Below are 13,658 nucleotides of genomic sequence, written 5' to 3' on the forward strand. Positions count from 1 at the left end.
TCTCTTCCCTTTCTCCTCCCCTCTTCTCTCCCTTTCTCTTTTTTACCTTCCATTCCTACTACTCATTGTCCTTAGTCCCTTTCCTTTTCCTTAAAACACCTGTTACTAGGTAGGGGTCAAATCACCACATTTCACACTAAGATGTGAAGAATCAGTAAGAATGAAAGTGTTACTACCCTCACTCCTAAATCAGAGATTGGTGATCCCCTCCACCCCACAAAGGATACATACCCTTATCTAAAGAGCCAGCGCTCCATGGGAGGAAGTACACCCCTGAGCCAAGAGAAGGTAGCAGCCAGGGAGGGTAGAGGAGGGGAGGGAGAGCCTGGCTTCGGACCCTCCCAGATTCCAGCACGTGTGGGTCTTAACCACCCCTACCAGGACTTTAACTCCAATTCTGGTTTCAGCCAGCAGGGAGAAGTCAGCCTTGGTTCTACCCAGGCCGAGGCTGGGAATGGGTCCCGGAGGTGACTCCACTGGTTTGCCGCCTGGTCCTAGTCAGGCTCAGTTTACTTAAAGCATCAAAAGGCACCAGGTATCCACAAAACCCCCCAGTGAGCAGCAGTAGCGTCCTCATGACCACTTTCCCCCCGTCCAAAGGCTGGCTGAGAAAACGCGCGTGACCACCCGAGGGCGCTGCTACTCCACAATTTGTCTGCAAGACCTGAAGTCGGCAAACAGGGATGTACCCAGTGCCTTTGTGTTTGAGGGTTAAGCAAGAGATGCCTCTGGTGAAAAAAGCAGCACACACCCTCAGATCTGCATTAATGCAGAAAAGCAGAGGAGGGAAAATATTTTATGCATTCGGAAAATGCCTTGACGTGTAATAATTCCGAAAATCTAGTAGGGCACCGATTATCAGTGTGCAGCATTGGATAATGCAGAAGGACCGTGCAGCCAAACAGAACCAGGACTGGATCCCCAGTTCCACGCTCACTGGCTGTGTGTCTCTGCCCAGCTACTAAGTCTGGACATCAGTTTCGTCATCTGCTTCATAGGGAAGTGGCCCATAACACTTAAGTCCTGGCGTTGAAGTGCTGGGAGCGGGTGATAGGGAAAGGAGGAGCTATTATCAGTACTTACTATTTTCAGAACTTTTAAAAAGATCAAGAAAGCATCAGCTACTTGCCATGCAAATGGAGGGTGGGCTGTGGTCAAGCTGTGAGAAAGGATGAAAAGCCGTGAGAAAGGGTTGTGTGTGTGTGGGGCGGGCCCATTTTTTAAAATTAATTATTATTTTAATTGTACATATTATGAGGCATATGTGATAATTATTTTTCTATTTATATATTTTATTGGTACATTATAATTATATACAATAGTGGGGTTTTTTGGGTAACATTCTCATTCATGCATACAATGTAATATGTGATTTGGTTCATTTCATTCCCCAATTCCTCCCTCACGGTGGGATACATTTTGGAGAGTGGAACGAGCTAGGTCACACCATGCCAAGAAAGTGCCGCTAGAAAACTAACTTGGTTTCTTTTGTAAAATTACACCCGACCAGGAATCAACTTCTGTCCCTACCATCCTCAAACTCACTATGTGTAGCAAATTTCACTCTTACCTCCTTTTACTTAATCAGATTGCCATTTCCCCCAGCTCAGAGGAGCAGAGCAAAGATCAAAATGTAATGCCGAGTTTGGGCACAGGAGCGGAAAGGAACCATTACTGGTTAGCAAATTATAATAAGAGCCTGTGGGCTCCAGAGTTATAATAAGTACTTGGTATATGTGGAAATTACGTGCACTTGAGTTTTAGGAAATGTTATTTTAAAAGAAATGTTATTTTCTTTTTTGAAAGGGCGATGTAGGTAAGAAGCATTCCATAAGTGTTTATTATGCAACACTCTTTCAAGGGTGGGGCTCTGTTGATGTGTTTTAACCTCTGAAGAAAAGGAATCCTAATGGAGGGCTAAGGTAGTTTCAGGAACCGCAGCTTCTGGGTTTTGTAGTGACAGGTGTAGAAGAAAGCTGATTAATCCTATTCAATAAATAATAGGCTGCATTTGTATAGCATTTGCAGAGTACCAAGCACTTTATTATAAATCCTCTCATTGATGTTCCCAACTACCCTTTCAGATATGAGGAAGACAAAGTATTATTACTGTCGTTAAAAAGGCTTTGTTGAGATATATTTCATATACCAAACATTCACCCACATAGAGTGTGCAATTCAATGGTTTTAAGCATATTCACAGATATGTGCAACCATCACCACAGTTGATTTTTCAAATATTTTCATCACCTCAAAAAGAATCCCCCTATCCTTTAGTTATCACCCCCTTTATCCTCCTCACTTCCTAGGCAGCCATTAATCTACTTTCTGTCTCTACAGATTTACCTCGCTGGATATTTCATATGAAACCATGTAATGTATGGTCTTTTGTAACTGGTTTCTTTCATTTAGTATGATGTTTTCAAGGTTTATTTATGGTGTGATATGTCCAGTACTTCATTTCTTTTTATAGCTGAATAGTATTCCATTGTATGGACATTTTTGTTTAGCCATCCATCTGCTGGTATGCATTTGGGTTGTTCCTCCCTTTGGTTAATTTGAATAACACTGCTAAGAATATTCACATACAAGTTTTTGTGTGGAAGTGTGCTTTCATTTTTCTCAGGCACATATCTAGGAATGGATTTGCTGGGTCATAGGGTAACTCAACCTTTAAGTGTTTGAGGAACTGCTGGACTATTTTCCAAATTGGGTACATTTTACATTCCCATCAGGAGTGTAGGAGGGTTTTGGTTTCTCCACATTTTGCCAATACTTGTTTTAGCTGACTTTACAATTCTAACCATTCTAGTGGGTGTGACTTTGATTTGCACATCCCTGATGACTAATGACATCAAACATCTTTTCATGTGGTTTTGCCCATTTTCAAATTTTGCCTCTTTTAATTGCTGAGTTGGAGGAATTCTTTATATATTGTGATCTAAGTTCCTTATCAGATACAATTTGCATATCTTTCCTCTCATTCAGTTAGGTTGCCTTTCACTTTCTGGAGAGTGTCCTTGAAGCACAGATTTTCTGTTTTAATGAAGTCCATTTTTTTTTTTTTTTTTTTGTGTTACTTGTGTTTTTGGTGTCACATCTAAGAATTCAATAATAAATCCCTAGTCCTGAAGATTTACTATTGTGTTTTCTTTTAAAAGTTTATAATTTAGCTCTTGCATAAAGGGGTTTGATCTATTTTGAGTTAATTTTTTTCTATGGTATAAGGGAAGGGTCCAACTTTATTCTTTTGCCTGAGGGTGTTCAGATACGCCAAAGGCATTTGTCAGGCAGACTGACCGTTCTCTCCTCCACTGAAGTTTTGGTACCTTTGTTGAAAATCCATTGACTTTAGACAAATTTATTTTCAGTCTTTCAATTCTATTTCATTCTTCTGTATATCTGTCCTTATGGCAATACCAGTCTTGATTACTGTTGCTTTTATAGTTTTAAAATTGGGATATGCGGGGTGGGAGGGGTGGGGGGAAGGGAAAAAATAACAGAATGAATCAAACAACATTACTCTATGTAAATTTATGATTACACAAATGGTATGCCTTTATGCCATGTACAAACAGAGAAACAACATGTATCCCATTTGTTTACAATAAAAAAATAAAATAAAATAAAATAAAATTGGGATATGCAATTTCTTCCATTTTTTTTTCTTTTTCAGTATTGTTTTGGCCAGTTAGGGCCACTTACAATTGTATATGAATTTTAGGATTAATGTTTCAGTTTCTATAAAGAAGTTAGCTGGGTTTTTAATAGGAATTGCATTGAATCTGTTTCTCAATGGGGGAAATTATATTGCCATCTTAATAATATTAAATCTTTTTACTGCATGAACATGAGAGATTTTTTCTAGTTTCTTAATATTTAATTTTTTATAACAATATTTTATAATTCTCAGAGAATAAGTGCGTTTTTATTAGGTTGATTTCTAAGTATTTTATTCTTTCTGAAACTATTATAAATGAAATTGTTTTCTTAATATCATTTTGAATCATTCGTGGTAGGTGTATAGAAATAGTTGATTTATTTATATGTTGATTCTGAACATTTAAAAACCTTGCTGAACTTATTTATTAGTTTTAATAATCTTTAATGGATTTCTTAGGATTTTCTGTATGAAGATGACATCATCTGCAAATAGAGATAGTTTTTACTTCTTCCTTCTGAATGGAACACCTGCTATTTAGCTTAAATCTCTAAGGAATCTACAATCCTTTTTCAGTTGCCTCTTTACCACAACCTTCACTGTTTTTGAGGACACCCTTAGTCTCAAACTGTACTCTCTATTACAAAGGGAGTCAGTTCTTTGGGGAGAGATTTGGATATGTTGCTTCTAACCCTGTGCAATTCTGAGCGTACTGCTCTGGAGATGCGGGCAGACTAAATGGTCCACTTTTGAGCTCCATTCTCATTTTAGTTGCTGAGTCTAGATGGAGGGGAGGTACCAGATTCAGGTCTTTATGACTTGCTAGGACAGAGGGGTTGAGGGCCCCAGTATTCTTATTGGTGCCATTGTTTTGAAGTAGAGCTTCTGTCCCACTCAAGGGGGCTGGGAGGAGGAAGAAGGCCCCCACCAAATGACCATCCTTGTTTAGGCCTTAATCTCAGCAACATATTGGTGGGGCACAGGATGTGCACGCTGACATACTGCCCCTTCTGGGAAGACAGACTGTCATTTGAGATCTGTGGGAGAGAGAGCCTCCTATCCTTAGCTCCTCAGGCTGGAGTGAAGTGTCTGCCTCACTGAGTGGGAAGGAAGGCGTGGGTTTTGGTTCAAGTATCACAGACTCTCACTGATCTTACCAAGTTTCAGTAGGTTTTCTTGAATAATTGTGTCTTCATTTCCTGTATACTCTACAGTCATTTCCAGAGACTTTAAGTGTTTATTTAGTAGAAATAATTTTCATAAGTTTCACTCACAGAGCTCCTCATGCTGCCCTTATTAGGAAGCATGCTGGAAGTGAAGCCCTTATTAGGGTCATTTGTTAGATGAGGGCAGTGTGCATGTGTTTGGGAGACTGGAGACAGTACAGGGGAAAGAAAGTCACCTGAGATCAGAATAGTACAAAGGCCTAACCATAGGCTATCAGGGTGGTAAAGAAATACCTCCATGTAGATATTATCTGTGGCAGATGTTACTGGGCAGAGCAGTCACTACCTCTACTCTTGCACACGGTCCTTCAGTTTCTTCTTAAACACACCCAAGAAAGGAGAACTCATTACTCTCAGTTTAAACTATTATCATTAACAACCTGACCACATAAAATTAAAACAGATTGTGCCTGGCTGGATGTACAAACAAAAGGGTAAACAGAGAAAATAAGTACATTTTCAGAATCTTAAACAACTTTATGTCACCAGAAGGTCATGCGCTTGCTGTAGAAAGGCAACTCACTGTTTTTGGATACCAGGTGCCCTAGAGACAGCTCTAATTTTAGAATTAACATCGTGCTTATTAAAGAGGTCCAGGACTCATGAGTCTGGAATGCAAACATCTTTCACCCTCAGGCCATGCATGCTCATGTTCTGTTGTTGATTTTACTCCAATCATTTTTCTGATATTGAGGGAGTACGGACCAGACTACAGAACTGGCATGTGCCTGAGGAATTTGCCAGGAATTAATATTTTAAATACCAATCTCTGAAATGGCATTGGTGATGGTCCCTTTCTAGTAGGCTAAACTTGTTTTCACAATGGCATTTTGCAGATATCCTCTTACTCTCCAGATCCTTCTCCTGTCCTTCTCTGCCAGCTCTTTGTCCTGGTATGCTGACCTCTGCTGGACACATCACCTGGGACCCCTCAGTAGCATCTTGCAGTTCACATTCAGCTAATGGAGAGAGCAGCAGATCAGAGAGTGAGATCAGACAGAGAGAAGCTGAGGTATTCTTCCTTGCTAGGGAACCTAGTCTTTAGCTGAGGGTGGGGTCTTGTCTCCTCTGTCCTGAATTCAATAGGACAATTTCCTGTTCTTGTCCTTCTGGGCCTATAGCACTGCTGATAGCTGGTTTTGGATATCTGGCCCACTTCTTTGTACCCTTACCACTCATACCTCTGAAACAAACCTTCATTAAAATCTACTCATTTGAATCAAGTGGCAATGAATTTCATTTCCTACCAAACTGCTTGTTACCACCTTGCCCTCTGTCTCCCTCAGTCATTACCAAGCCTAGATAGAAAGCAATCCCCATGTTTCTGTCCTAGCATTAACTCTAGGGGATCTTATGCACTCCTCCAGGTCCCCTGTAAACAAAAGAGATGACTTTGTTCACATCCTGCCTTGGAATTTTAAGCCTCTTTTGGATCCATGAATCAGTGTTTATTCCACAAGTTCCTTCCAGAAGCGGAAAAGTTAACATTTCTACAAAGCTAGACTGTTGCTCGGAATCAGAACTTGTTTGGTTCCTGAACTTTTCTGGCATCAATCTGAGATATGCAGTCATTGCACTCTTATGGGATAGAGGGAAATTTCAAATAGAGCACATAATATCCTAGTTAATTTTGAAGAATTATCCTCTGAGTTCTTTCACAAAAGTCTTAGCTCATCAAGACTTGTCTGTGAGCATAACTTAAAAATTACTTTTAAGGAGGAAAATGGAATAGGCATTTATGAATTAAATTGGAAAAAAAGGTTTAAGGATAGGAAAAACAAACTACCTTTTTAGGTCTACATTAATTCACCTAAGCACCTTCTCTGTATTCATAACTAAGTGACTAAACTTTCTGCTTATAAATAGAAGGGGCTTCCCAACACCTAGAGACCCATCATTGAGTTTAGGCATCATGTCACAAGTCAGCCCAGGCAGGATTTCACCAAGCAGTTCACTGGCATACTTGTTCAAATATTTTATTTATTTATAGTGCCAGTAACACATTTGACACTTAAATGTCCTCTAAAAGCCTGATAACCCCAGTTATCTTGTGCTACAAGTGGCCCAGCTCTAAGTTAGAAATGAGTGTTTTTAGGGGAAAGGGAGACAGGAACATTTTAATTTGCCAGCCACCAGGAAGGGGCAGTGAAGGATGCCTTAGGGGCAGCAAAGGACATTTGTTGATGCAAGTATGTTTAGAGAGCAGCCATGGAGGCACCAAGGACACCTGCGAATTCACCATGGAAGCTGTCAGGACAGCTTAGAGGCATCAAAGATGAAAATTCTGAGTTATTTCTGGAGTGGGTGATTGATGTTTCAAATAGAAGATGACATTTTGATGGGATCCAAACATGCTGTGATAGCAGTTAATGAGGATAATGATGATGATAATGATATTTACATTATACCTTTCTTCCAAAGAACACTTCATTTCTTTTATCTTATTTGTGTTGAAAATGTCCCTTTGGAGTCAGAAGGTGTTATTAAACTATTTCAGGAGAGTAAATAGAAGATAATTAATTGTCTGGCTTTTGGGCTCCATTCTGGTGGTAAGAAGAGATGTTTAAATAAATTAAACTTGGAGAAATTAAACTTAAGAGAAATACTAGCATTTCTCTGTTCTCAATCATCTTATATTTTACTGTCACATAAAACTCCAGTAGTATGTCTCCATGACCCAGCAGTCCTCAGGAGACCCTCATGGACTGATAAATTCAGTCCAAATAGCCTACCTCAGAAGGTAGAGCCCTGGACATTCCAACCTGCATTGTCCCACTATACTCTAGGATTTATGCCATGCTTTAGCCAAACAGATCTACGTGCTTGCCCTGGTTGTCTGCTCTGAGCACCACCCATTCCCCTTTCATGATGCTCACCTCACTTGCTCTAGCTTTTTAAGTGTCTGTCTTCCTTGCTACATGTAAACTCTGGGAAACCAGGGACCATTACCATGATATCCCCAGGACATAGCAAAGGTAATTGGCACATAGTAAGTGCTCAACAAACACTTTCGTCTGAAGTCCACACTGGGCTTCTCCACCTGCATGCCTTTGCTCATACTCTTCCCTCAGCCCAGAGTACCTGCACTCCATCTTGACCTGTTGGAGCAGGAGCTGTCCTTCCAAGCCCAGATCAAACCCTGATTCCTCTATCTGGTGTCCCCAACTTGGGATCAGCACAGCATTATCCTTTGATAGTTCTTACCTGCTGTTGTATCAGTCATTAGTGCACTCATGTGTTCATTCTTCCCTGTCCCTCCTAAATGGTCACCTTTCAGAAGACAGGGGCTGTGCTCCAGAGCCTGGCAGGGTGGGGGCACTTTTTTGTGGGGTGGATACCAGGGATTGAACTCAGGGCATTCGACCATTGAGCTACATCCCAGCCCTATTTTGTATTTTATTTAATGAGAGGGTCTCTGAGTTGCTTGGCACCTTGCTTTTGCTGAGGCTGGCTTTGAACTCACAATCCTCCTGCCTCAGCCTCCCAAACTGCTGGGACTACAGCCCCCCACACCCAGCTGGGCATTTGTTAATATGAGCTCCCTTGTCTAAGTGAGTGTTGTTGACCAGTGTTCTCCATTCAGCAAAATTCCCATTTCTAGAAACTGCAGCTTGTCATGAGTGGGTATTTCCCTCATTCTTTCAAAAGACCGGGAGGAAAATCAGTTGGGGAATCACTGCCTACTCGTCCTTTAAAAGGGACCATGCTTTCTCTTCTGAGGAGCACTGAATTCTGGCACTTAAGTGGAGGGTTCCATTTCCTGTTGGACCCCATTGCAGGTTTGCAGGGGTGGCATTTTTCAGTTTCATTGCCCATGCCAAAGCCAACCTAAAAAACTAAGAATTTAATCAATGCAACTGCATCAACTGATAAGGTGTGGTTAAATCAATGACCACGCCAAGGAATTTTAGAACTGTTCTGTGCATCTGGTGAACATTTCCACATGCCATTCAGTTATGACAAGAGTACACCAGATTGAACTAACTCTGGGGTCATGTGAAAGCTTATAAGCAGCACATCTTTGATAGCCTGAAGGCCCTTGACTGATAGCAAGTGGGCACAGTGACCATCTGTGATATAACATGCTGTATAATTTAGCAAGAGATGCTTCAACAACTGTATTGTGAAATACTCGGGGCTGTTAAAATTGATGATGTGGATCTACGTTTATTGAGATGAAATACCCACAATACTTTGCTAAATGAGGGAAACAAACTATAGAATATTATGATTGGGAAAATCATTCTGTATTTCAATCTTTATTCATGCATGTGTGCACATTTTCCGCAGTGTTAATAGTAGCTATTATAAATTTTGGGCAATTTTTCCTTCACTTCTATTTTATAGTTTTTTGTATTGCTTGGATTTTATTTTTACAGTAGTAGGTATTATTTTAACCAAACAAACAAACAAACAAACAAAACCCCCACCTCTTTCAGCTTATGAAAATTTTTTGAAAATAAAAAAGCATCATGAAAAGAAACTGCATTTCCTAAAGGATGTTTACTGTAAAAAAATAGAAAATGAATGCACACACACACAAAAACTCTTGGATGAGCAAAGTAAAAAAAAAAAAAAAAAAAAAAAAAAATCACTTCTGCTCCCATAATCAAACCACATAATGTGCTGACTACGGTGAGCAGTAAAAAAGAAGAGACAGACACTTTTTAAGAAAACACACGGGTGAAATCAAGCTGTCCTGACTGAGCATGGATAATATGCATACTATGAAAGTGCCTGGAGAATGAAGTGTCACTCAAATATCATTTTAACCTAAGTTTTGATGGCAATTGACTTACAGGTATAGAATTTCTTATTCCATAGCCTTTAGGACAAGAAAAAATATCTTATGTTTAATGGCAAAGAAATGATGAGTTTGTCCTCCGCAGTAGTTTCTGTTGCAAAAAAGAGACATACATTGTTCATCACAGTACAACTCACACTTTATTCCATCGTGACTGGTATACATGTAGGATTGGGACGGCAAGAGGCTAAAATCAGTGCAGAACTTCTCTGGACTACCGGGCCACAGAAGGCGTTACTGGTTTTGGCACACAGAATGGATAACCATACGTAGGCTGGAACAAGATCGGCAGGAAAATTAAAATGCACAAATCTAACACCATGTTGAAATCATGTGAGTTCTGTAGAATGCTGAAGAGTTAATGGTTACAGAGACTAACATGCAACTCCACATAAGCCACATTCTTCATTTACAGACTATTTTTCCCCTTTAGAGATGAAGAGATGGCCTTAGTAATCTGTTCACAGTAGCTTAAAAGAGAAATCAATACACATTAGAGGGACTGCCGGCTGATTTCTATAGCAATCCATCACAGTTGAAGAAATTAGACTAAATAATGCATTTGCTCTATGGCATTCTATTATTAGATTGAGTCATACTGACCCAATAATTCTGATTCAACTGTTAGTTACTTAAATATAATTCCTCATGTCTTCATAATGTCAAAAAGCAGTTTCTGTTAGTTTTTCCATTCATATAAGTCACAATGGATAAGAAGGGGAACCTATGTCATGGATATCTTTCCTTTTCAAAGATAATATTATGCTGATGAGAACATCAAAGTAATACTATTATACTGAAAGTCTTTTAGGTTCTCACATCTTAATATTACATAGGGAGTCCAAATAGGTAACATAGCAGCTCAGAGTAAGATGTAGAAGAGGCACAGAGGTTCTAAGTGACTTTTGGGGACAAACAGAAAAAAAGAGGGAAAGAAGCAAAGGAAGGGGAAGATGACAAACTGCCTTCGGCAGAACAAATTGTTACAAAGGAGAATCTATTCACTTACAATCGACTAAACATAATAGAGAACAATTCTTTAATTTGGGATGATAGAAGGAATGCTATTGAAAATTATATGCCAGTTAGCCTAAACTGGCTGATTGGGTTGTTTTTCCTGTGGTTGTTTTTGAGATGGTGAGCTCTCCCAGGGAGAATTTCTGTTTTTTTGCCAGTGTAGGGCCAGATTTAACCCCAAAGGGCAACCATAATTGCTGAGAACAATTTTTCTTTATTAACTTGGGCATGTGGCTAACATTCATTCTCTCTGGTATAAACATATTATTCACCCATGATGAGATGTTTCAAAATATGATAGTGATCAAGACATGGTTCATTCACAGGATGCACATGGTTAAGATACACTGGTGTATGATGTGAATGTTAAAGTTAAGCACTAGGGAAAAGAAAGAGAGGAATTTCTTCAAGTTTCTGGCATAAAATCATCAAATAAACCAAGAAGACCAATAGTGGTTAAGGATATCTCAAATTTTCCAGGGGTTTCTCACCTCCATCTGTTGAGGGGGAATGAGATGAGTGAAGGTAATTCTCTCTTGGTCACTGACTTAAGGACTTTTGATTATAAAGGCAGAGGTGAGCAGATCTGAAGTAATATACCTCCCTGATTTTGAATCTTAAACAATGAGCCACAGGCAGCACAGGAAGGTGGCAACGACTAGGAAGCGCGTTAACACGCCTGGATCAGTCAGCATTCCTTGGAAAGTACCATTTCCCAGGCCTGATTCAGTTTTAAGTAAAAGAAGGATCTCTTCCTTCACTGTGGCATTGTTCTGTATAAGACCCTTCTCAGTTGAAAGTTGTGTAATTTGAAGGTGCTAGAGAAGAAAGAAGTTTGAATTCCACAGCAAACAATTACGGATATTTTAAAGTAGAACCATCCATTGTCAGAGGGTGGTTTCAGGCACCAAACCCACCATTTCTCGAACATACTCCTCGACCACGGGGGGCTACTCCCTTTGGCTCACAGGAGACCATCGATAATCATTTTTAGATGCAATGTCTCTTTCAAAAGAAATGATGTTGCTAGACTAGAATAAATGCAAGGGGCAGAAGGCTACAAGTAAGGTGAGAATGGGTTGGGGGAAACAGAAATAAGCTGAAGGGAAGAGTAAGACTTCCCTCCAGGTCCTACATGACCAGTAATGAAGAAAAAAAAAATTCATGGACTGTGACTTAGAGACTTTATAAGTTGTACTCATGGGGTGTTTCCAAGCTTCTTGATCTATGGTTCTGTAGCAACCATCTGGGGCCAAATTCAGCTTCCTAGGTGTGGTGCCCTACTTCATTTGGAATTTAGGTCTCTGAGGCAAACCCCATTGCGATGTGCAGTTAACACTCCCCAAACAGCCACTCTGATTTTGGCACTACTCTGCTGATGAGCCTGTTTAGCCCCCAGGGGAGGGAGGGCTGGTGGTGGCAGAAGACATGTCCGTGAGGCAGAGACAACCGATGGCCGATGGCCGACAGGGTGGGCCTGTAGAAATGTATACAGATGCAAGGTCTCAGATTTTACCCAAGGTCAAGGGGTGGTGATAGAAGCAAAAAAAGTACCTGCAAAAAAGGTTTTTGGAGTCCAGAAGAACAAAAGAGGGAAATAGGGAGAATCCACTGGCCAGGGAATTTCACAGGAATCAAATGTGATTCATGATGCAGAGAAAGACCTAGCTTATCTGACTGATCAAGAAGACATTCTTCGGAAAAGGTTGTAACTAAACGATTTTCACACAGATAATACAAACACTAAAATGAGTGTTTCCATACTACTATTAATCACATTTCAATGATTCATTAGTTCTATATTTTCTAGGTTACTTAATTCATTTAGCAAATCCACAGCTTAGGTACCACCGTGAGGGGAAGGAGGGCAAAGGTGCAGAAAATGAAGCAATTAAACTTGGAATTAAATTTCTGTAAACAAGAGTTAGTAGCACAGTGGCACAGTAGATTGTCAAGGAAAACAAGGGAGTGGGTACAGAGTCATCGGCTGGCCTGGGCGTCTTGCCGGCTACCGAGGAGGGGCTCTGCAGCTCAGGAGTCTACCTTCTTGTTAATTAAAACTGAGCAGCAGGTGAGCAACCCGTCCACCTTTTCCAGTTCAGAATGGCTCACGGGGATCAGCAGATGGTCCTTCAGTTTCTCATAAACCTACAGAGGGAATGGAGGGAAAGGGAGAGAAGAAGGATTACATTTCTGCCTGTTTTACCACCCCCAGGTTCAGAGAAATTAATTCAGTTTGTGTGTCTAAGCTTTTCACTCAGTGAACTCCAAGACACACATGCAACCTCGACCCCACACATGCAACCCTCCCCAAGGAGCTGGTTCAAACTGGTTAACCTCCAGGTCTGTGCTTTAACCTCAAAGCCAAAGATATGTCAGAAAATGTGGCTGTTGCTGGAGATGTCTTTATTCTGCCATTGTCATTGCTAGATTAAGTAAGTGAAAGTCAGTGGCTGTGTATCCAGTCTCAACATACATACTCTCTCCACAGCTAAAGTCCTCTCAACTATATTTTAATGTTTCTTTCCTTACCAACACCACTGGAAAAAACTGACAATGTAGTTTAAGTGAATATTTCAGGTCACACTGCTTTTAAATTATAGGTGTGAATTTTATAGCATCTTTCAACACTAGAAGAAGGTGTGTGTCAAAACTTCAAATTAACAGTCCATAGATTTTTCTGATGATCAAACAAAGTACACTTTTAAAAACAAAATCACTTTGAAAACACACTGCCTAAAAACAATCTATCATGTTTCCTTAGGAGGCACACGTGTTCCTTAAAATTCAGAGGGCTGAGCCAGTCAGCGCTGGGATCCAAATCCAGTTCTGTCAACTTACTATTATGACTTCAGTTAAGTGACAAGCCCTCTGAGCCTTTGTACTTACTTATCTTTAAGATTAGAATAATAATACTGCCCTGAGAGAGCTGTTATGGGGCCTAAATAAG

At 40.2% G+C, this 13,658-nt stretch overlaps 1 protein-coding gene across 1 annotated transcript in view; it reads right to left on the reverse strand.

Annotated features, from left to right (window-relative positions):
* Window positions 1-9,812: 9,812 nt before the first annotated feature.
* Window positions 9,813-13,658, reverse strand: part of DDAH1 (dimethylarginine dimethylaminohydrolase 1) — a 128,433-nt gene continuing 124,587 nt past the window's right edge. Inside the window, exon 6 of the mRNA XM_079139957.1 lies at window positions 9,813-12,856. Within this exon, the coding sequence (XP_078996083.1) occupies window positions 12,740-12,856 (117 nt within the window). The 3' untranslated portion in view covers window positions 9,813-12,739. The remainder of the gene's footprint in view (window positions 12,857-13,658) is intronic.

This window comes from Sciurus vulgaris, assembly GCF_902686455.1.
Source record: "Sciurus vulgaris genome assembly, chromosome: 1".
Taxonomy (NCBI): domain Eukaryota; kingdom Metazoa; phylum Chordata; class Mammalia; order Rodentia; family Sciuridae; genus Sciurus; species Sciurus vulgaris.